The sequence below is a fragment of the Camelus dromedarius genome, chromosome 31, assembly GCF_036321535.1.
Source record: "Camelus dromedarius isolate mCamDro1 chromosome 31, mCamDro1.pat, whole genome shotgun sequence".
Classification (NCBI taxonomy): Eukaryota; Metazoa; Chordata; class Mammalia; order Artiodactyla; family Camelidae; genus Camelus; species Camelus dromedarius.
Window position 1 is genome coordinate 18457853 of NC_087466.1, and position 25291 is coordinate 18483143.

At 46.9% G+C, this 25291-nt stretch overlaps 1 protein-coding gene across 1 annotated transcript in view; it reads right to left on the bottom strand.

The window, feature by feature from the left end:
* The window catches only part of KDM2B (lysine demethylase 2B), a 106193-nt gene that overhangs the window by 22833 nt on the left and 58069 nt on the right, over positions 1-25291 (bottom strand). The window contains 1 exon segment of the mRNA XM_064481248.1: positions 21935-22021. Coding sequence (XP_064337318.1) covers positions 21935-22021 — 87 coding nt within the window.

The following is a 25291-nucleotide window of genomic DNA, read 5'->3' on the forward strand; positions in this document are numbered from 1 at the left end:
ATGAAGAACAAAGCTGGAGGACTCACACTTCCTGATTTCGAAACTTACTGCAAAGCTACAGTAAGCAAGACAGTGTGGTACTCGCTTAAGGACAGACATACAGATCAATGCAGATCAACTAGAACTCAGAGTTCAGAAATAAACCCCCACAATATTTATGACCAACTGACTTTCGACAAGGGTGTCAAGACAATTCAGTGGGGGAAAGAACAGTCTTTTCAACAAATGGGTAAGTGGATATCCACATGCCAAAGGATGAAGCTGGACCTTTACCCCACATTATATACAAAAGTTAACTAAAAAATGGACCGAAGACCTAAATGTACGAGCTAAAACCATAAAACTCTTAGGAGGAAACAGAAGGATAGATCTTCATGACCTTGAATGAGGCAACGGTGTGTGGATGACAGCAAAAACACAGGTGACAAAGATAAACCAGACTTCAAAATTAAAAACTTCTTTGCTTAAAAGGGCACTATGAAGTAAAAAGACCACAAAATAAGAGAAATTATTTGCAAATTATACATCTAGTAAAGGGCTAGTATCCAGAATATATAAAGATCTCTGACAACTCAATGACAGAAAGACAAATATCCCAATTTGAAAATGGGCAAAGGACTTAAGCAGATAATTCTCAAAAACAAAAAAATTTAGATAGATAGATGGATAGATAGATATAGATGGGCCATAAGCACATTAAAAAATGTTCAACATCACTAGCCAGTAGAGCATGTGATCTGCACCAGAGACTCACACATTAATCTCACACACACATTTGCTCATCTACCCACCCAACTATTTTCTGGCTGTGAATTATGTACAGACTCAATGCTGGGTGCTGGGACTACACAGATGAGTAAGGTGTGTTCCCCACTCTCAAAGGTAGTACAGTCTTGAGGAGAGAAGGACATGTAACCACATAAACTCAATGCAACACAATAATGATAATATCAAAAGCTAACATTAATTGAAGAAATCATTCTGTTCAACACTTGTATCAATAATCTATAAGATAGGAATTATTATCCCATTTAGAAATAAGGAAACTGAGGCACAGCATAGTTAACTAATCTACCCAATGCCATACTGCCAATAAACGAGAAGCCGAGATATGCACCCAAGCAGTGGCTCTAAAGCCTGGACCCTGGCGTGCTGACCCAGAAGCGTCTCACTGGCAAAAGCGTCAGACACGGGGTGGTGACTAAATTGAGTCCCAGAGGGAGGACAGGACACTGCAGGCCAGGGGTAGGGGTGGGGTTAGGGACTGAATATTCTAGGCAGAAGGAAGAGTAAAATAGAGATGTGCAACTAGATGACACATTCAGGGGACAGCTTGATATGGTTGCTGGAAAACGGCCTTGCGGTGGCAGGAGTCTGAACCTGCACCACATTAGAGGAATGGTGGCCTCTGTAAGAGCAGCTGAAGGACTTTACATGCAGGAGCAACACGATCGTATCCTGGCAACACTGCAGGGAGTGAATTTTTTGGGTGGTGGGCAAGATGAAAGACAGGGAGATGAGCTGAGGATGCTACAGGTGTCCAGGCTGAAGGTTAAGAAGGCATGAGTAGACGCCATAGAAGGAATGGCGAGGAGGGGATGATGCAGATGGTTTAGAAGCAGAGCCGGTTTAGAAGACCCAGGAGGCTGGCTGAACGTGGGGCATGCAAACAGGAAGAGTCCTGGAAGACCCTGGGGTTTTGGGCTCGAGCAACAGGAGAAAAGGGGCTCAAGAGGGGAAGGAACACGACTCTGCCATGAACACATGGACTCTGAGGGACCCATGGGACATCCAAGGAAGGTGGCCAGCGGCCAGGAGGGACCAGAGCTGAGATACACCACTGGGAATCAGCATCACGAGGTGCTAAACTACTTAAGTCCAGGAGGTTGTTCAGGGAGAATGGGCAGAGTGAAAAGAGGGTCCTGAGCAGTACCTCCAAGACTAAAAACATCCAAGGGCCAGGTGAGAAAAAGCAACCTGCAGAGGAATGGCCAGAAAGGCAGGAAAAGCAGCAGAAGCTTGTGGCATCACCGGAGACAGGGAAGAGTTTTAAGAAGGGAGCGGGCTAGAGTTTCAGCTGTCAAGAGGAGTCAGTGAGTGAAACAGTAAACGTGGCTGAATGTTTTTACAATGCAGACAATTCTGTTTCCCACCAAACTACCCCTAACATCAGCACACTGACACTTGGCCCCACGAAGGGAAGCCATAGTCCCTCAACAGCGTGGAATTCCTCTATCATACTAATGATGCATTCTATTGGATAACATATCTGTTATACACAGATCAACACCATATCTGTTCCCAAATCTTCAAGCACAATGGATATCCCAGGAAAAGCTGGATTTTAGCTGCGCTGGAGGCCCCTTAACACACACCTGCAGATTCCAGGGAGGGCTTGGGTTTGTTTATATACTGAGGCTAAGGAGCAAGAGAATAAAAACACAGGCACTACCAGAAACCCAGGGGATGGGCAGACCTCTAGAGAATCCGTGGTAAGTTAAGGACCTTTTCCCCAGGAAAATGCATATAGGCACGAAGTCACAAAACTTTCACATGAAATTTTGAGAAGGTTCAGCACCCTATCTGAAAATTTGACTCTTAAGCAAATCTGTAATGGTAACACAGTGCTTAAACCCATATAAATTTCTAAGAGATTTTCTTCACCATAATTTCCTAATTGTTATTTTTAACAATGAGCAGTAATCATTTTTATAGTTTAAAAATAAAAGGAATAAATTTATTTTCACTGCAGGGAGGGGAGGATGGCGGTTAAAAAAAAATAAAAGATGGAACAAGAATTATCCTTATTAACCACTCTTCGTTAAGGGGCATCTCCTCAAACTGAAAAGCAGAGCTGAAGAACTTTCCAACACATTCTGCACTGGAGAAGCAAAAGAAGTCCATGAGAGAAGGCCTAGCCAAGGGTCATGTCCCATCCACAATTACCCCTCACTCCCATCTGGACATCCCCTGACACTGGGAGCAAGGGACCCCCCGAGCTGCTATGGGAAGGCATGGGGCAGAGAGGCCAGCCCAGCAAAACAGGTGTAAGGAAGCCTGATGCCACCCAAGGCTGGACACCAGCCTTGGGTGGGGACAAGAGAAGTACACAGACTTTAAGGGAAAGCAGGCAAATTTCTGATGAGGGGCCTGGGGTTCAGCGCACAGACCAGGCAACAGTACCTCCCCAACAGGGCCTCCGTTGGAGCATTCCATGCAGCAGGTGGCCGGGCATACCTGCACACTTACACTCCAAGACCCCCACCTCTCCTGGAAGGAGACTTATTTAGAGAAGAGTGGGGTCTAGAGCCTGTGAGCCAAAGACTCCAAAGACTCTGCCTCCTGCTGAGAAGACACAGATGACTTGGAGGTCCTTAAAAGAAGCCACTCTTCTCAAACCCAAGAAATCCTGGGGCTGAGAAAAGGGTGGGGGAGGTAAGCAGCAGTGAGCCACAGCTGGGGGGGAGGGCATTAGCAAATGCAGGTCTGTGGCTGACAGCAACCTTCCCTACTGGGACCACGGGGAAGACCTGCTGCCCACGGGCCTGGCTTAGAGGTCATCTACCTCAATGCACCTGAGTGGAAAAATCATCTTAAAGTGAACATGGCAACCTGGAGAACTTCCGCTGCCAACAACTCCAGAAGTGCTACAACTGGGCTGACTAACACGAAAAGGAAGGGAAAAAAACTGGAGTACGGGTCCTCTCACAGTGGAAGTCTGTCTCAGGAGTGGCAGTACCTGAAGATGTGATTTAAGCCCAGACATACAGAGTCTTGTCTGATGCATGTCAAACACTATCTACCACAGGCCATAGGGCGTGGCCAAATTAAAAAGCCAAAACAAAACAGGTAAAAGGAACCTCAATCCTGAAACACCAAAGCACAGTCAACAGTGAATACAAGTGTCTTATGAATGACCAGATGCAGAAAGGGTACACTGTTGGCAGTCATTATGCAGATCCAAGCTGAACTAAAAATTTTCAGACCCAGAGTTGAGGCATGAACTAAGTAGCAAGAACTGAGAACTATTCACACACTGTGCTACTGACTTGATGAAAGTTCCAGGCCAAAACCACTTGGGTTGTCTTTGGGTTCATCTATTCCACAAGAGGAGTGAGACTGAGGAACACCTAAGACACATAGGCCTGAAAAAATGTCCAGCGAAACTAAGAATGTACAATCTAACTTCGTCTGTTAAATAAAACCACTTAATACGTTTTTTAGGATTTAAGGGCAGCATATATCGTGCTTCCTCAACCACGCCTGATGGGAGGGGGGAATATGTTGCTACTTCTCGGCCTGAACATTACAAAACATCTTCACTCCACTGAGGAAATGCACCCAGAATTGTAAGTAAGCATCTTATTCACCTAGTCCCATGCCCACATGATAACTCGTCCAATGCTTAATTCCCTGGCCAAGTCTACCTCGCCCGTGTCCTGTTTCAAATATTGTGCAGATTCTACCTTGTGAAACCTCAACTTTCTTCCCCGGCTTCCTAAACACGAATCTTCCTGGAGTAGATTCACGCTGTAAACACACCCAGGGCTTTGTTTTATACACAGATTTCTCCCCCCTGGTCCCAAGAGAGGTTGCTTTCCCTTCTAGAGCCAACCAAAGCCAAATACTGCCATCTGGGGTCACGGCTTCCTCCCGCCGCCGCCGCCGCCGCCGCCTCGGAGCGGACTCGCTGGGTTCCGGATTCCCCGCGCCGGCCCGAGCCTCGCACCCCTTCCTGTCTCCGTCTGCCCACGGCGGTCGGCGGGCGCGCGGCGCCCAGACAAAAGCTCGGGCCGTCGGGCCCACGGGCCCTGGGCCGCCCACCCTCCGGGCCACGGGCGTCCTCTGGCCCAGAGACCGAGGGTCCCGGTGCAACTTTGCGAATATAAAGGAAGGAGGCGCCGGCGCCCGCAGGTCCCGGTGCGCCCGGAGCGGCCGGCACGCGCGTGGGCCGCGGGCGAGGGCGCGAGGGGAGGGCGAGGCGCGCCCGGCCGCCGGCGTCCGCAACTTGCCCGCCGGCCGTGGCCCGCGCGCCCCGCGCCCGGCAGGGCCCGCCCGACGGCGAGGCCCACATTGTCCCCGCCGCACGGCCGGCCACCCTAGCGCACAGACGCTCGCACACGCCCCCTGCCCCAGCCGGCTGCGGGGCCCGCGGAGTCCCGGCGGCCGCCGGCCTGCCGCGCTCCTCCACGCCCCGCTCGGGCCCGGCCCTGGCGGCCCCGCCGGCGGCGGCTGCAAAACTTTCTCCTCATCCTAGCGGCGGCGTCGCGGCCGCCCGGGGCGCGTCAGTCGGTCGGTCGGGAGGTCGGGCGGCGGGTCCCTCCCTCAGCCCCACCCCGGGCCGCCGACCTGGTCCGGCTCCGATTCATAGTCGTCGTCCTCGGCGCTCACGGACATGGCCATGGCTCATGGTGGGCCCAGGCTCGCGCGCGCTGACATGGCTGGAGCGGCGCCGCCACCGCCGCCGCCCGCCCGGAGCAGGCTCGGCTCGCCCTGGCTCGGGCTCGGGCTCCCGCTGCCGCGAGGAGGGAGCCGCGCCGCGCGCCTCGCACGCCCGCGCGGGAGGGGGCGGAGAGGGGCCGACGGGGGGAGGGCCGGGGCGCTCATGCATATGCATGAGGCGAGCCAGGAAGGGGCTGGCCCCCCGGGCCGGCGGGCCAATGGCGCGGCCGCGGCGCTCGGGCCGCACACAAAGGGAGCCCGGCCTGCGGTGACACGGGGGCGGGCCCGCCGAGGGCGGCCCCTCGCGGCCGGCGCGCGGGGACTGGGGCTGCGTGGGGGCGTGCCCCGCGCCCCGCGCCCCGCCCGGCCCGCGCGCGGCGGGATGCACATGGGTGGCTGCACGCCGCGGTCGCTCTAACAGGAAATGCACGCCTGACTTGGGGTGGGGTCTTTTGTGTGGTCCTGCGGGGCGTCTTGCAGGAGCCCCAGGGTGAACCGGCCACGGGGGGCGGCCCTGCACGTGACACTAGGCACAGGTTCCTGTGCTCCCGACAGCGGGCACACGGGCTCTCGGGTTTGCACAAGCTCTGGGACCAGGACCTGATATGCCTGCGAACCCGGGAGTCCCGTACCCGGAGCCTGCAGGCCCTCTGGCCTGAGTACGGTCCGGAGGGCCAGTTCCCCAGGACGCGGGCAGTTGGGTTGGGCCAGTCCCCTGACGTTGCCCTCTTCTGCCCTCAGGTTTGCCTTTCCACGTCAAGAGGGAGTCAGCGTAAAACTGGGGGTGGTATGTTTCAATTGAGCCACAGGGCTTGGAGGCTGCCAGACAGAAAACCATGAATGCACTCTCCACTGAGGTGGGGACCCCACCCTTTTGGGCAGGAACTCCTCGTGCCCAGGGGTCGATCTGGGAAAGGCTCAGGGCAGGCCAGAATCTAGTCCCCCAGGAGACTAGCAGTGCCTGAAGATGGCCCTGAAGGTGTGGGTTTCTAAATTCTTAAGCTGGAAACATTCCTAATGCTTATTCCTAAAGCAGCCCACTCCTGCAGAAAACTGTTACTGGAAATCCAAATTGAGATTGATCAAAAAAAAAAAAGGTCTAAGGGGCACTTACGCCAGCAGCCCTTACTCTGAAGTAGGAGCTCAGTGACCATAGCTATAGTGATCAATGCTGTTATAAGCTGTCAAAAACACAGCTAAATTCAAGCTAAGGAGAAGGGTGACTTAGCCAGGCAGCTGGCATACTCACCATCTAACTAGGAATGTCCAGGGTGACACTGAACATGCATACATGCAGCTGCTTAATTTCTTCATCTGTAAAATGGGAAACTTTGCCCAACCAAGGGATGGGGGTCCTTTCAGTAAAGAGATCAGATGCTTTCCCAAGAAAAAAGCTCATTAACTGTGAAACCTGGTGACCAACTCTGCAGTGTCGGCCAGCTGTTATTCATGCCGAGGCCACTGGCTGTAAAATCCATAGTGAGAAAAGAAGAGACCCACAGGCAGGTCATGGCCTGGGCTTTCAAGGAAGGCAGAATGTGTGGTGGAGATAAAACTCAGGGGACTTCTAGCAGGGAGTCAGCAGGAGTGAATAAACAGGGATGTCAGTTTTACTGAGTGAATTTTAAAGTCTCTCTGAAATATATACATCTGCTGACACTATGGAGAAAAAATCCCAGCAGACTTGCTCTTTACTGAAACATACCTGTTCTGACTTTCCTTTTTCCCCTCTTACATTTTTCACAATCCACTCAAGGTTAACAACAAAAACAAGGTAAAGAATATTCTCCCCTCCACCTCAGTATACCCCCAAAAGTCTCAGCCTTTATAAGACGACCCTGTCTGGACTGAAGTCTTAATCTGATGTATTTGATGACCTCTGGGGGCCACTCTACCCAGTAGGAAGTCCCCTAAAGAAAGAGGAGGAGCTGAAAGAATGCTAATCCCGCTTTCACTTCACCGTAATTGGTCAAAACTGCAAGGGTACAGAGATACATAAATAACATAATACATCAAAAGAGAGGTATGGAAGAAGGACTTTTTCTCAAAGGTTTTTCTCATTACCTATTAGAAGTGCAAGATAATTCAGATTTGTCTTTGGGTTGATTTCTTTTGAGAATTCTCAAATGTTCACTTTTGTATTTTAAGGAAGTAAAAAGACAGTTCTCATTTATCATGGCTCAAAGAAGAGAAAGGGAAAGTGTTGATGAACAGAAGCTGCAGCTAACACAAACTTCCTTCCTTCCGTTACATCATTTCTGAGCCAGAAGGGGCCTCACCAGACCCCCTCACTTCACAGGTAAGGAAACTGAGACCCAAAGAAAATTAGGAAGTAGCTCTGAACCCAGGGTCGCTTATAGAATACCATCCAGAGACCCCTCTAGGCAATAGCAGTAGCTAATATTTATATGCATGGTTGAAGGGCTAGACCCTGTGCTAAGTGTGGTGTAGATATTCTCTCATGTATTCTTTTAGACAGCCCATGAGATATGTTCCATTGTTCACTCTTTTTATAGATGAGGAAACTGAGGCACATCGCTGCTAGGTAGTAGAAGGACCTGGATCTGAACCCATAGGCAGCTAGAGCCTGCAGCCTGGGCTGTTAATCACACACTAATGCCTCATGACAGAGACAAGAGAGGAGGATGCCAAGTTGAGACCAGTGTAATAATCCAAGTGAAATATTCAGACTTATGCCGAAAAAAAAGGAACTATCCCTTACTACATTTTGCAAACTCTGAGTTCTCAGTTCAAATCCAATTTTAGGACAGGTAGGTATGGTTTTGGTAACCAGACTGCTGTCTGATCAGTCTGCAAGGGGCTGACTGTGGAAGGAGGAAACCAGGATTAAGAAATGACTTGGGGGGAGGGTATAGCTCAAGTGGTAGAGTGTGTGCTTGGCATGCATGAGGTCCTGGGTTCAATCCCCAGTACCTCCTCTAAAAATAAATAAACCCAATTACCTACCCCCTTAAATAAAATAATACAATAATAAATAAAATACTAAAAAAGAAAGAAAGAAAGAAATGACAATGTGCCAGGTTCTCTCCAAACTCTAACCAAGGCTCCTGCCGGCAGCCACTATCCTAACACTTCTGAAAAATTCCTCTTCAAGCTTCCTTTAGCTAACTGGTACACACAACTATCCAACATTGTTTTGTATTAATAGCATGCTGGACTATTGTATATAAAATACATTATGCCAGGGCTGGCCCAGTAGAATTGCCACCTTAAAATTTAGCATTTACATTGTGCCTTAAGGCTGGTCCTTTCTCCCTCTTGACCTCCTCTCCCAGTGACCCCAAAAACTGAACACTCTCGCAGCTCTACTTAGCCAAGGCTTACATTCCTAGAAAGAGTTCCCCAAAGCTGATGCCACCAGGGCAGTTGGTGCTTGCCCTCAGCCAAGAGGATCCAGAACTTTCACCAAGTGGTGAGGAAATAAACAAAAACAGATGGAAGCCAAGTCCGCTTTGGTCACAGTCATCACAACTTCTCTGCTTTCTCTCTGAGTGTCGTTTAATTTTCTGGTCTGCCTATCAGACCATGAGACACTGGGGAGGACCCCAGTCAGCCAAGAGATTTTGCTTAGACTGAGCCACCTAACGGTGCTGCAGGCTGACCCAGAGCGGGGACAAAGGAGTAAATGGGATAAAAGGAAGAGGGCAGCCGTCCGCTCCATCCCCACTTCCAGGAATGGGTAGGGAAAGGGGCAGGCTGGATTAAGTGCCCCCTGGACTCTGGGTTCTGGAGGGAAGGGTCTCTCTGGCATGTGGCCCATTTCCTTGTGTCCATCACAAGGGCATGGCTAAAGCTTGGGAACATTATCTTCCAGAGAATTGGCTCAGGGAAAGAGAATGAATTCTGCGTCCAGACCAGTAACTGGCCGGCACGCTCCTGAACCGAGGGACACCATTTGTAAACGTGCCCCTAAGGAAGGAACAGAAATGACGCGAAGGGTTGCTTCCTAATGCCTGCAATAATGTATGCTTAACAAGCAACAGAGAATGAATGCTTCAGTTACTTTACTATTATTTTACCATTTGTCTCTCTGTTCTTCAATAGGTTTTTCTCCGTTAACAGCAAAAGGAGAAGGTCTTTTGGAGAATTATTTTTCTAATAAAATATAAATAAGAGGAATTTTTGCATGGTGTCACATAGTAATTTAGGACTAATTTCAGGGCTGCCTGGATAAAACTATGGTTCAAAGATGGACTGTACAACAGACCAACGGCTGCAGTGATTTCTGTTAGGGAAATTACTAATGTTATTTAATTGCTTTTTATTGTTCCCCTGGAGAATCATTCCACAAACATTTAAAACCCACATATATCTGTCATACGGGTCCTTTAAAGAGATGGAGCTTTCTGTTAAATAGGGTTCCCCTCCTAATACTGTCTCCTTGCATTGCCAAGATCAACCAACAAATATTTACGTTCACTGGAAGATTTGTGACTGTGCACAGGATTTTTTTTTAATTAACTAATTTAACAGGTGAGTGGCATTGATCTGAGAAATGTTTCCCGCCATCCACCCCATTTCCAACTCAACTGCTGACCTTAGAAAGTTACTTCCTTTCTCCATTCATTTCCCTACAAAACTCCAGGCTGAGGCTGAGCACTCAGACAATTCGGAGACTCGTGGGATCATTTTACAATCCTACCTCCCACCCCAGAAAATAGGGCTAAAAATATGTAAAATGCCAGCATAATTTGTACCTACAACCAGACTTTTGTAATTTAAAAATATTTTTCTTTTTTTAAAGTGCCTTCTCTTTCTTGGGATGGGGGGAGATTAAGTTTATTTATGTAATTATTTATTTATTTATTTATTTGTTTATTTTTAATGGAGGTACTGGGGATTGAACCCAGGACCTCGTATATGCTAAGCACACACTCCACCGAGCTATACCCTCCCCCTAAAAATATTTTTCTTAACAAGACCAAGTCTCTCCCTTGGTTTCCTTCCTAACCAGAGCACCCATCACATTGTTTATCCCACCTTCCTCCAAAGAAAGACCTTGGAGGACCTGATGATAAAGACTCAAAAGAAAAGACCAAATCCAAAGCTCACTCAAAATGGGATGATATAGCAGAAGGTAAAGAGGCAAAATAGGAATAAAATTAGCAGCTCAGTTCACAATAGTCAAGAAGGGGAAACAACTCAAATTCTACCCACTGATGAATAGGTAGACAAAATGGGGTCCATCCATACAATGGAATATTATTCAGCCACAAAAAGGAATGAAGTACTGACACAAGCTACAATGTGAGAAGTCTTGAAAATATGATGCTAAATGAAACAAGCCAGACACAAAAGGCTATGTATTGTATGATTCTATTGATATGAAATGTCCAGAAAAGGCAAAGCCATAGGGGCAGAAAACAGATTAGTGGTTGCCAGGGCCTGGGTGGGGGGGAGTGACTGCTAATGGGTACGAGGTTTCTTCTGGGAGTGATGAAAATATCTTGGAATTTAGAAAGAAATGATGCTTGCACAACATCATGGACATACTAAATGCCACTGAACCAGTACTTTAAAATGGTTAATTTTAAGTTTGGTGGATTTTACTTTAAGTTTAAAAGTGTAGTTTTTTTTTTTTTTTCTTTTTCATCAGCCATCATTTAAGAATAATCTTCCTATTCCTGAAAGGTAGCCCGGTTAGGAAGGTAGCCCCTAATCTCTGGGGCCCGTTGAAATTAACCAAAACAAAGTGATAGTTGAATCACCTCTTAAATGAGCTGCTAACAGTCACTGTGGGGGTCTGATGGGCTCTGACAGCACTTGAAAGGTTTTCACTTAGGGACCCCAGACAAATGCAAATACACACAAGGTTGGTTTGGTTGGGAGTAGAGGCGGGGATGGGGACAGACACACAGACACACACTTTGGCTGCTGCCATGGGACTCTCTTCATCTACATTCTTGCTTTTTTAAAAAAATGGCTCATCTCCAGCAAGCCAATTTGCCTCTAAAAGCCCCCTGGATCTATGAAAATCCATGAGTTTACCATGACACTCAAAATAGAAAAAGTCTGACAAAACGCATCTGTCACCGTTTGAAGCAGCCATTAAACCAACTCCTTACTCTGAAAACTGTTATTTAAAGGGGAAGAATTAACCATGTGTGCTGCCTTTGCAGTAGGCCCTGTATTTAAGGGTAGCCCTGGTTGATGAGGCAAAACTCTGCAGAAGAATGCCAGCTAATTCATACGGGAGGCATGACAGTACTTCAAAGCTTCATCTCACCTCCTAATAAATTTATTAATACAAGAAAGAATAATCAGCTGATTCACTGAAACCGTCAGTGAATGGCACACGAAAGCAGGGGCACAATGTGTCCCCTTCCAGATTATTCTCTGGGGGATACAGGGATGAACATGACTGAACTCAATAATAGGGTAATAATCAGGCCACCATCACCTTAATCCACTACCTATGATATTTAACTACAATCTAACCAAGCCTTTAGATCTAATTTCCAATTTACAGAAATTACAAGAGACAGGGAAAAAGCTAAATGACACCCCAAGGAAGTAACCAGATAAATGCGTAACGTGATATAGCCTTCAGGACAGGGTTCCATCTTCTCTACCAGCCAACATCCTGAGAAAGCTCAAGATGAAAAGAAAGAATTAAGGACAGATGCATTGTGTGGTCCTGGCTTGGATCCTGGTTTGGGCAAAGTAGCTGCAAAGATAATTTATATGAAGCATTATTAGGAGGTATTGAGGAATTATAAATTTTTTAGGTGTAATAATTTTATTTTGGGTATGGAGAAAAATATTCTTCTTTTTCAGAGATGCAAACCTAAGTATTTAAGGGTGGAATGTCATGATGTCTGTAATTCTCTAAAGAATGCGTCAACATAAAAGATAAAGTTAGTTAAAAAGAAATAACACCCACCATTTCACATCCATTAGGATGGTTATTATTTAAAAAAAAAAACCCAGAAAATAGTAAGTGCTGGCAAAGATGTGGAGAAATTGGAACCCTTGTGTACTGTTGATGGGAATATAAATTGGTGCAGCTGCTGTGGAAAACAGTATGGCAGCTCCTCAGAAAATTAAGTATATAATTACTCTATGATCCAGCAATTCCATTTCTGGGTATGTACTCAAAAGAACTGAAAATAAGGACTTGAAAAGATGTTTACACACCCATGTTCATAGCAGCATTATTTATAATAGCCAAAGGTGGAAGCAACCCAAGTATCCATCAACAGATGAATGGATAAACAAAATGTAGTGTATCCATACAATGGAATACCATTCAAGTTTAAAAAGGAAGAGGATTCTGATACCAGCTACAACCTTGAGGACATTACGCTACGTGGAATGAGCCAGTCACAAAAAGACAAATACTGCCTGAGTCCACTTATAAGGGACCTCGGGGGGAGAGGAGTCAGATTCATAGAGACAGAAAGCAGAAAGGTGGCTGCCAGGAGCTGGGAGAAGGACTGGGGACTCATTCTTTATGGGATTAAGATTTGTAGTTTCAGGTGATGGAAAAGGTCTGGAGATGGGTGGTGGCGATGGTTGTACAATAATGTGAATGGACTCAATGCCATTGAATTGCACACCTAAAAGTGGTTAAAATAGTCAATTTTATGTTATGTATCTTTTCCCACAATTTACAAAAAGTGATTAAAAATAAATAAAATTCAAAGAAATGAAACAACACCTTCCCCCAGAAGAATCAATCAATTGGAAACATCAAACCAACAAGCTTCTCCCCAGGGTAGTCCCCAACGCAGCCCACTCCTGCCATCTTGTCCCGTAAACAGTAACTAAGAGAGAAATGAATCTAAATAACAACAACAACAACAAAAAAAAAAATCATTTTTATAAGTGAGACTACCTCTGATCTCCTGCAAAGCATCTTTCTGTTTAGTCATTTACATTTATTGGTGGAGACGGTCAGTGGTTAAGGGCAGGTTTTACTATAGCATTCACTTCCCATCTTTCTTTGTATATAACTAAGGTTCCCCTTGTCCCAACAAATATACTTCCCCTTCCCACCTTTGTAACAAGAAGCAAACTTAAATAATGCAAATATGTCAACTGTGTTCACTTAATGGTGCCCTTTCTCTGTAGATCACCTAAATTTGGAGAGCAGATTATCCGACAACATCATTTGGTTGCACACATATCCGTCTTCCTAACAAAGCCAAATTAGAGAGGGGTCCGCGGGGGGGGGGGGGGGGGAGAACATGACAGCTTATTCTCAGTGTCAGTGATCAAGTACTCTCCTTTAAAATGGGAAATAGACAATGGCATTTGACAAAAAAAAAAAAAAAAAAGTCTGAAGGATAGACCGTCGTTCCAGGAATAAAACCACAATAATGGCAGGCAATCATTTCCAGCGCCTGGCTGCCTGGCTGTCTAATTACTCCACCAAAGGCAGGAGCCCCCAATATCTCAATTGCTTTCCAAGAACTTGTCTTTGGCATTATTAACAGAGACAGTTGAGCAGGTTATCAGACCAAGAAAAAAATCCTGGGCTGCAGACTTTAATTACAGGTTATTTTAGCTGAACGCTGTCTAAAAGTTCCAAAAAAATGTTCTAAAATGATACAGATGATGGCTGAAAAATTCCAGGTGAGAGATAAGATCATTTTAAGTCCAGGGGGATAAAGAGAGATGCCTAAATGTGAAGGACAAAAGGGTCTAGGGAAAAGCAAGAGCCCTTCTTAGGACTCTTTTATTTAGGGTTCTTTTCATAGTTGGCTGGGGCTGGTACATACAAATTAAAGTAACGAGAGAACCTTATTCTCACCAAAGAGACAAGTCAAAGGCATTTGGAGAGCAGGTGAAAGAGGGCAACGAGACTGAAGCTGATTGAAAACTTTGTCTTTCAGAAGCTCTGGGGAAAACTTGCTGTCAAGTTCATTCATTCAACGAACATTTCCTGGGCTTTCGCTATCTGGGAGCAATCTTGCATGACAGAACATAAACGTGGATAAGGAAAAAATTAATAAGATGAACTCCAGTCTCAAGAAGCTAACAGAAGCTGAAGACAGATATGCAACAAAACGCAGAGGAGAATGTGGACGTCCGGCCGAAAGAGAAACTGGGAAGTCTATCAGTCAGGATGCTGGCAGGAAATGGATGGCCCCCCGGCACCTTCACACCAGGCCATGGAGGGGAGTTTAACAGAGGCTCCATTCACAGAGCGTAAGCAGGGTGAAGGCGAGGTGGTGCACCCCATGCCTAAAGACAGTGATGAGCCATCACCTCCCTTTGGCTGATGGACCAGGGGAGGGAACTGTTACCAGAAATCCAGAAAGAAAAGCTGGAGAAGGCCAAGAAACAGGAGCTGTGGTCCCCAATGGGAGAGGACAGCCATCCTGTCATGATCCCATAGGGAGGAAGATGGGGGAATAAACACCCCAAGCTCCCTCTCCTCCTGTCCTGTCTCTGCTGGTACCTCCCTCCCATTGGCTGAGCCCAACCAGAAGCCAGAGAGGCAAGGAACCTCTTTGATGGGGCCCGCACAGCAGGTGGGAGGAGGCTGGAGAGGGTCTGGAGGCACATCTAGAAGATACCCAGCCCAGGAGGCTTCCTGGTGAAGAAGGAATTAGGCTGGGCCTCGAGGTGGAGAGAAGGGATGGAACGTGGGAAAATAAAGATGGGCAATCCCTGCAGGAGAATCAGCAGGAGCGAAGGCCAAGACGGCAAGGAAACGGAAAATGTGGGGTAATTCAGTTCCCCTGCAATGCAGAGAAGACGCGAGGACATCACGAGACTCTAAGGCAACTGGGGACATGGGCACTCAAGTCCAGCTTAAAAATTTGGGAGATGGTTTTAAAGACGATAGAGAGTCAGTGAAGGTTTGACAAGTGTACAGCCTCAAATGTGTCCACCCCAAGTTCATACAGTAAGTCCTGCCCCTGCAGCACCTCAGAATGTGGCCGTATTTAGGAACGGGGTCTTCCCCGAGGTGCTCAAGTTAAAATGAGGTCATTAGGGCCCTAACCCAGTATGGCTGGTGTCCTTACACAAAGAGGAAGTTTGGACACAGGCAAGTACAGAGGGAAGACAATGTGGAGACACGGAGAAGACGGCTAAAACTCTTACCTACAAAAAGCCAGCAGGTAGGGCTACTGCTCCGTCCTGCCTGGATCTCACGTGGGGTGACTCTATAAACATCCACTTTCCGGCTTCATTTCACATCACTAAAATGGAGGTGGGGGGGCTCTGCCAGGATCCCTGTCATATGGTTCGGCCACTAACAGTTTTGGAATCAGAGCTCACATAAACTGCTCAGAGACCTGGGCCTCAGCTTGTAGGAAACCGTGGCATCCTTGAACCACCACCAGTCTTGCACCTATATCTTTCTGTTGCTGTTGTTGTAGACAACATTCTCCAGAATGGGCAGACCATCTTCTGCGGCTATTCTCTGACCAGGGGTTTTTGCTACCTGTACTCCTGGGAACCTGGCGGACACCAAACCCCACAAATGACTTTGCTGCTACTGAGGGGAGCCCTGGGGATTCCAGATAAGGGTCCCAGGTCCTTTTCCACTCGGCTCCGCTCACTGCCCTCTCCCCACCGTCCACCTGCCCCTCGTGCCTCTCTCTGCTCCCCTGGCCTCCAGCTCCGGGCCCTGTGCCCCCGCTGCCGGCCTCCTCCCTGCCTGGGGAGCATCTCATGTCCCCGCTCCCCAAGGCTGCTCCCAGACCAGGCAAGATCTTGAGGCCTTTTCCAGCACCTTCTACGGCAACTGTCACCCTCCCGCTTCGCAGGCCTGGGACTTCTCCCTTCAGGGGAGTGAGGAAGGCATAACGGAGAAGCACTGTCACAAACCAGCCCTTTCGCAGGAGGCGCCAGCTGTGACACGTCAGTGAAATTAAGCCATTCAGGCTCCTGCTTGAGATGCAGTTTCTGCACCAACCAGTAAGGATCTAGGGATGGGAAATGTCTCTAAACCAATCACCCCTCCTCCTGATCCGGCTCCTCCTTCAGTGCCCTCTATTTCTGCCTTCCGGGTGGGTAGATTCAGGGATATCATTTATTTATAAAACATAATTATGAAAAATTAGAATTGCTATCACTGATTGGTGGCCTACCGTAGAGGTATTTTACAGATAGCATCTCACTGCAACCTTGTAGGAAAGGCACTATTAGCCCTTTGTACAGATGAGTAAACTGAGGCTCAGACTTGCCCACGACCACACAGCTAGTAAGTGGCACAGCCAGGAGTCAATCCCCAGATGCATCTGACCCCAGATCTCACTCTAACTGTGCATGAGAATTACCTGTGAAGCATTTAGAAGGCACAGGTTCCCAGGCCCCAACCACACCTACCGAATCAGAGTGTCTGGGCTGGGGTCCAGGAAGCTGTTTATGTTTTTAAATTATGTTTCCCAGTTAAAGCTGATGCCACCAGCCTGAGGGTTGGTCCTCCTTAGACCACACCACCTTTCTAGGAAACTGTCTGGCCCTGAGGCAGCAACAACAAATGGCAGTCATTATCCTCGCCCCCCGCCCCCATCCTCCACTATACATCATCAACTTAATTACTCAGGGGTGACAGGAATTGGGAGCAGGAAGTATGTGGGGGCCTCTCTCAATGACTTACGAGCCTGTCCTTCAGGGAAAGGCTGTGTGTGTCACTCCCAGGGGACCCCAGACTTATCAGGCCTCCTGGATCTAAGTGACCAAGTGCGGAGGAAGGGGAAGAGAAAGCAGAACCGAGGGTGACAAAGACATCAGGTGTGTGTGTCACTTCCTCCTGTGGTTCCTGTGTGGCCCCAGAATGTCCCCACAAAGGAGCTGATCCACTAACTGCTGTCCCCACATCCCCGTCGGGATCCTCGCTGGTACACACTCGAGCGTCTCTGCTCCTACACGCCAGGAAAACTGCCAATAATTGAAATTCAGGAGGCAGCCTGGTTTGACCACTGGAGATAATGGATTAAGAAGCAAATGCACCAGCAGGCTCGCCGTGGCTCCATCTCGCCTCCTTCCTCAGTTTCCTTCTCTGTGAACCAACCGGTAAGCTAGCCAGGCAGCAGTGTCTGGCTGGTGGGGAGAAGGTCAACTTGCTAATAAGGCTGAGGTCAGAAGTCGGGCCTCAAGTAAGTTCAGTTCCCTTGGCTTGGTTCTCAGGTCACAGACAGGCCCCCCAAATCCTGCCACTTGGTCATAAAAGGAAGTGGCCAGAGTGTAGACAGAGCCAAACAAATCCATCACCACTGGTGAAAACAGCCAATCAGGTGAATGGTGACGGAGGGTGATTCAGTAGCATCTTTGATTTGAAAGACACCACATCAGAAATGACCTCATGGCACCTAATCAGTTCCAGAAAGGGACTTTGTTCTCAGGGAGGCAAGGTGGGAGATCAAAGCATTTCTTGCCAATCATCATTTAGCATTAATTACTTAGGTAACCTGACCCAGGCCCAGTACCGCTCCCTGCCTCGCATCCTGACAGCCTCAGTGAGCACCCTTGATCTTTCAACCCAACCTGCATCAAATTGGAAGGAAGCCGACTGCAAACCTGGGAATCCAGAGACCTGGGCGGCCCAGGCAGTCAGTCGTTTACTTACTTCTTCCTTTCCTGTTAACTTTTTAACCCCACCAGCCAGGAAATGCATAAATACAGCAGCCTGCCCCCCTCCTCCTTCCTTCTACCACATTTCATTGAGTTCCTCAGGCGCAGGGACAAATCTGGGGAGGAACGCCTTAGATTCATAAGCTGTGTGGCCCCAGGCTTACCAGCGCACCTCTCTGAGCCCCCGGTTTCAACTGCATCATGAAGATAATACTGTCCCCATCCCAGCCTCGTTTGAAGAATTAAATAAGATCTAAAAACTGTTGCATACACAGAGGAGGAATACCCGGGGGGGGTTGGCTATACTGGCAATAATTTATTTCTAGAGCTGGGGGAGGGGAGTCATGGCAGTCATTGTTATGTTACTTATTCCTTATCGTGACTCTGAAATAAGTTATAATACATGTTATGGGCTAAATTGTGTTTTCCCCAAATCCATATATTGAAGTCTTAACCCCCAGCACCTCAGAATGTGACTGTATTTGGAGATAGATCTTTAAAGAGGTAACTGAGTTAAAACAGGGTCGTTAGGGTGGGCCCCAATTCTGTGTGACTGGTGTCCTTATTAGAGGAGGTTAGGACACACACGAAGGGAAGACCGTGTGAAGACACAGAGAGACAACAGCCATCGCCAAGCCAAGGAGAGGGTCCTCAGAAGAAATATGTCCTGCCAACTGACGCCCTGATCTCAGACTTCTAGCCTTAGAACAGTGAAAAAATTAGTTTTCTGTCCTTTAAGCCACCCAGTCTGTGGGACTTTGGTAGCAGCCCTTGCAAACTCATACAATAAACTTCAAGTAATTTACAGGAAAACAAACTAAGGAGAAAAAGACAGTGCAAGCAAGGCTATAATCAAAAAGGCAAACAACAGGTGTCGGCGAAGATGTGGAGAAACTGGGACTCTTGTAACTGCTAATGGGAACAGAAAATGCTGCAGCTACTCTGGGAAACAGCCTGGCAGTTCCTCAGAAACTTCAACATAGAGTTACTGTCAACTGCAGGCCTAGGTTTCTACCCAAGAGAAACTGAAACATATGTTCACATAAAAACCTGTACACGATGTTCATTGCAGCATCATTCACAACAGCCAAAAGGCAGAAAACAGCCCAAATGTCCACAAGCAGATGAACGGACAGACTGTGGTCCATCCACACAACAGAGGATTATTCAGCCCTTAAAGGAGCGAGGTACCGATACACGCTATGAAATCTATCTTCAACAGACATGAAGTTTAGAACAGTAAGCCAAGTGAAAGAAGTCAGTCACAAAGGGACGTGTATTGTACGATTCTATTTATAAGAAATGTCCAGAATAGTCAAATCCATGGAGACGGAAAGTTTCCAGGGACGGGGGTGGGGTGTGTAGGGGCGGGGGGATTGGGAACTCCCTGCTGATGTGGTTTCCTTTAGGGGGTATGAAAATGCCCTAAAATTAGATTGTGGTGATGGTTGCACAACTCTGAAATTTTCAATATACTAAAAGCATTTAATTTTACACTTTAAATCGGAGAACTGTATGGTGAGTTGTATCTGTTTTATTAAAAAGGTGTTTAAAAAAAAAAAAAGACTAGTACCCCACAAGTGCTGGTAAATGCCAAAGGCTCTTATTTCTCCCTCTCCCCCCACCTACTCCCAACCAACCTGCCCAAGGGCTCCCAGGTCGCCCACCAGTGCTGACACGGCCACGCTGAACTTGTGTACAGACCAGTGCCGACAGACCAGGCCTCCCTGGGAATCTTTAGAAGCCAGCTTCCTGTTTCCAGGCCTTCGGAGAAAAGGCGGCAAAGAATGCCTGGACGCCCCCTGAGGGGTGGGCTGAGGGTCTCAGGCATGGCAGACAGGGCACACTGTGGTCCTCAAGTGATTTCCTCCAGAAAGGCTCGTTTGGACCCCTCCCTTAATTCTGAGATTACGGAGAGTAGTTTTAAAAGCCCATGTTCTACAAACCCTAATCCCTCGCATGGAACAATCCCTCAGCCAGGAGGGAAGCAGGCAGCAAGGCGAAGCCACGGTTTCCTCTACAGGTTCACAGCAGCCGGGGGCCTGGCTGGGCTGATTCAGGATGTAGGTCTGCAAGCACGGTTTGTGGTCTGATAAATGGCATTTATAGTTATTGCCTATGTAGGGGGAAGGCAACTCTCAAACCCCACACCCTTCCACAGATAGGGGAGCTAAAGGCAGACGATGTGGATGCAAATCCTTTTTACTCCTATGGACACCTTGGTTCCCACTAAGCTTCAAACAGAATTAGAATTCAGTACCCACAAGCAACAGGTGCCCCTTTCCCATCAGTGATTCCACATTTAGGAATGTACTCAAAGAAGACAATCAAACAAAGGTGAAACGAAAAACCAAGAAAGGCACTGTCCAATAGAAATATGGGAGCCACATACGTCCTTTAAATTTTTTTTTGAAGCCACATTTTAAACAGTAAAAAGAAACAGGTGAAACAAAATATTAATAACCCATTTTGTTTAACTAATATATCCAAAATACTATCATTTCAACTAAGGTTGCCAGATTTAGCAAATAAAATTACAGTATGCCCCATTACATTTCAGATGAAAAAAACAAAACCTCTTTTTTTTAGCATAAGTATATCCCGTGTCATACATGGGATATACTTATGCTAAAAAAAAATGTATCCACTATTTATCTGAAATTCAAATTTAAATGGGCTTCCTTTTTAAAATCTGGCAACTCTCATTCCAATATGCAATTAATATGAAAAGTAAATTAAATTGCTTTTTACATGGTTCTCTTCTGCACTAAGTCTTTGAGATCTGCTGTGTGTATTACACTGAAGGCACATCTCACTCTGGAGCCTCCATAGTTCAAGTCCTCAGGGGCCACATCTGACTAGTGGCTACCTGTATGGACAGCACAGACCTAGAAGGTTCTTCTCAGTGTTTTTTATAACACCAAAAAAAAAAAAACCAAAAAACCCTCAGAAATTGGCAAAATACCCATCAATGGGGAGGCTGTTTAGGTTACAACTAACATTTAGAGACCACTTACTACGGGTCAGCCTCACCCTACAGACCCGCACGCATCATCTCCTTGAGTCCTCATAATGATCGTTTGAAGCAAGTACTGCTATAGCCCCTTTTTACAAACGAGGAAAGTAAGGTTCTGGGAGCTTAGATAACTTGCTCAAAATAGTCATGAAGCCGAGACAGAATGATGGTAGATAGATGGGTTGATATATAGCCCACCCTCGACACACCAAAATGTTACTGGTTTTCTCTGGACAGTGGACTTCAGGGTGGACACTGGCTGAAAGTTTGCTCTCTGCTGTCACAGACTGATCTCTGCATCCCCAACTCTGCCAAGTACTCTAACAAGTGACTTCATCTTTTTTTTAAGCCTCAGTTTCCTCACCTGTAAAACAAATCGTAAGTGTCTATCCCAAAGGATTTCTGGAGCCTGAATAAGACAGATGTAGGGGACCAGGCAGAGCAACCCGCCCCTGGTAAGTCCTCAGGGACGTCACTCCTACTACCCCTAGTGTCTTTGTCCTTCCCTGTTTGATTAGATGTTTCATGGTGAGCATCAAATCAATTTAGAAAGAGAAAAAAGTAACTTTCAAAAGAGGAGAAAACAGCCCACGAAGCAGCTGGAGGAAGAAGGGAAGTAAGGAAGGACAGAAGAAAGGAGAGAGGAGAGGAAAGGATGAAACTTCACCTAATGCAGGAAAGGTGAGGCATCACTTCCCCAGTTTTCTGAGTGACCAGCAGGGGGCACTGCCTGCAGTTTCCACACCTAGGGGAAGCGGTCCCGTTTTAAAAACAAAAACTTGCAAATCACGAAAACCATTCATCTTAACTGGCAGGCCCTCTCCCAGGAATCCTCCCTGAAAAGCTGCAGACATGCATCTTACAGGAGATGTGAAAAGGCGGTGGATATTGTCTCCCAGCCACGGGCAATCTGCATCTTACCTTTGGAGTCTTCTTTGGCCAAGTGACTACAGGGACCCCAGTGATGGCCAGACTGGGGTCGTCGTCCGCGTGCTCCTTCAGGACATTCTGTAGCCAAACAAAGGAGTCATATTAGCCCACAGTAGAGGGGATGTCTCTCAAGGGGGCTGGAGGCCAGACTTAACCCAGCGAAAGGCTGGGAGCTCTCTGCAGAGTCAATGCCTGCCCCCTCCAACTAACCCACAAGCTCAACAGAAACCAAGTCATCAGGGTTCCCCAGGGGCTGCAAAACACACAACATCCCCGCCTACAAAAATATTTTTTAAAAGCCAATCACACCCCTCCCTACCACTTCCCTGAATGGACTGCTCACTCATACTTACGACACCAAACACCTGTCCAGAGCACCACAGACTCTCACGGACACAACCTTATTTAATCTTCACCAAGTCCCCAGGGAGGCAGCTAGGCTGTGGCCCTACAGATACATGCTAATATACACAAATTCTACTATGTACTCAGAGAAACAAACACCCAAAACCAATTCTTGACTCCTGCACGCCCTGACTCTGTTCTTCCATTATCAGCAAGCCGTATGTATTCTTACCCTGGTGTGTAAAGACGTGTCATTGTTTTTTGCATCGTAGGCCCTGAACACAAGCAGACACTCAATCTGGTTTGACCAAGCATGGAGTCGACTGGCCAGATAAAGGCAGAAAGATGGGCTGTGATGGGCATACTGCCAGGCTGTGTGAGGGTCTCTCATACGGCACTGTGGGTTCACTCCTTTGTGGGTGTTTGAAGGCTAATTCTGACTCTACCAGATTTTGGCCTTGTGTGCAGAGAACTTTAGAATCTCATCAACGTGTCAGATGCCACTTGACTGAACTACCCCTAACTTACAGGTGAGGCAACCAAGGCTCAGAAAGGCTCAAAGGCCTTGGATGCCGGCCCCAGACCAAAAGGGCAGAGCCTAAACCCTGCTGTCTGGCACCAGACCTCCTGCCCCATGACTGTGTTACCCATGGGTTTTTTGGCTGCATCCACAGTGTGACATTAAAAAAATTTTTTTAGGGATGGACAGAGATCCGTTAATGGCTGATACTGACCTCAACCATTCAACCATTAATTTTTGGATTGCACAAAAACATTCCTGCAGAGACATTTCAGAACAGATTATGCAGCTCAGCAGCACTTAATAGGAAGAGCAGAAGAGTTTAAAAGATGAATGTAGGTGAAGACTATTTTAACTCACTTTCCCTAAACTACTTCACCAGAAAGAATCCAACTCACTTCTGATTGACACTCCTTATTGCCCTATTTTTCTGGTCATCATTTGGTTGCCCGATTTTTCAGAATGTGCCTATTTACCTCCAACCCGCCAGAAGAACTCCCACCTCTCCCCAGGGGAGGTGGCCAACAGCAGGGTGGTCAAAGGTTTGGACTCAGGGGCCGCCTGGGTTCAATTCTAGCATGTACAGCTTTTTCCAGTCCCAGAGTCAATGTCAATGATTTATAAATGCTGTTTATAAAATGTCTTGGTTCACTGCTGTATCCCCAGCCCCGCACAATGACTAACCTACGGTAAGCTTCAGTAAATAACATACATACATACATACATAAAGGCAAGCCACAAGGGGCTTTCTACAAAATGCCTGACCTGTACACCTCAAATCTGTCACGGTCAACAAAAACAAATTATGAGAGACTGTCACAGCCAGGAGGAGAAAGGACAACAGGTAAAAACTGAGGAAATGTAAATAAAGACTCTAGTTAATAATAACATGTCAATGTTGGTTCATTAATCGTCACAAATGCACTATATTAATGCAGGATGTTCGTAACAGGGGAAACAGCGTGGCGGGTATATGGAAACTCTCCATATTATCTGCGGAATTTTTCTGAAAATCTAAAACATAAAGTCTATTAATAAAAAAAATTTTTTAAGATGCCAATCAGACAGTAGTAACGGTTACAATGAAAGAAAACAGGATTCTTATGGTGCCAATTTTTCCAACACATATGCAGTATATTTAAAAAGAACTACAACAGAGAGGAAACAAGCACACAGAAGTGATTCAGCTCAGCTGTGGACTTTCCGTAGTGCGGCGACCAAAGGCTGGGGGCAGTGGGAACCACCGTGCCTGGGAGGAGGGGTTTTGCATCATCGACACTGTTTACAATTGCCAGTTCCTGAGAGCAGATAAAGCTCAACGGTTGAGCATGTGCTTAGCATACTGGAAGCCCTGGCTCAACCCCTAGTCCCTCCATTAAAAAAAAATTAAATTAAAAAAACTTAATTACCACCCACCCCAAAAAAGACTGATTAAAAAATTAATTATTTTATTTATTTAATTAATTAATTATTTTATTTTACATTTAAAAGTAGAATTGACAGTTCCTGATGATAAAAAGCAAACCAATTTTTCATCATTTTCATTTAATTATTGTTTTTACACGCACTGCAGACATTGTACCCCTTAGAACTCGCACCTGAGTGAGTCATTTCCACAGCCCTCTCCCCATTTGGTCCACCACTCAGGGTAGATGGGACTGACTAGGTGTGGGGTAACCAAACGTCAGGAGTGCGGGCACCACGCGTTCTGTTGAACGAATGTATGAGAGTAAGACATATTGAGTGCTTGCTCTGTGCCGGACACCGTAATGTTAATAATGCACCAATATTAATTATGAACCAATGTTAATATTCCATATCCACTCTCTCATCCAATCCTCCCACCATCCTGTGGAGTGAACTATCATTTCCACGGTGCAGATGAGAGACCAGAGCTTGGGGGTAAAAGGAACAGTCCAAGACCACCAGAGCTTGGGGGAACAGTCTAAAAAGACAAGTACTGTGTGATTCCACTTTATATGTGGTACCTAAAAGAAAAAATTCATGCCAGCAGAAAACAGAAGCGCGGCTTCCAGGGGCTGGGGGAGGGGAGTTCGTGTTTCATGGATACAGAGTTTTAGTTTGGAAAGATGATAAAGTTCTGGAGATGGATGGTGGTGATGGCTGCACAACAATGTAAATGTCCTTAATGTCACCGAACTGTACACTTAAAAATGATAAATTTTATATTATGTACATTTTACCACAATTTTAAAAAAGCAGAGGATGGAGTAGGGCAAAGCAATCCCTCCCTCGGGAATAGATTCAGAGGTTCTAGAAAGCGCAGGCTGGGGACACACTATCTCACTAGCTAAACTTTTGCTGTTACTCCTGGGGCAACACTAGTTCTAGAGCCAGAAGACCTGGGTTCGGGTTTGGAGCTCGCAAACTGTGTGGGTGGGTAAGCCGCTTCGTCCGAGCGCGCCGCCTAGGGGTAGAACGGTGACATCTACACCCTGATTACATGCGGGGAAGCTGGACGT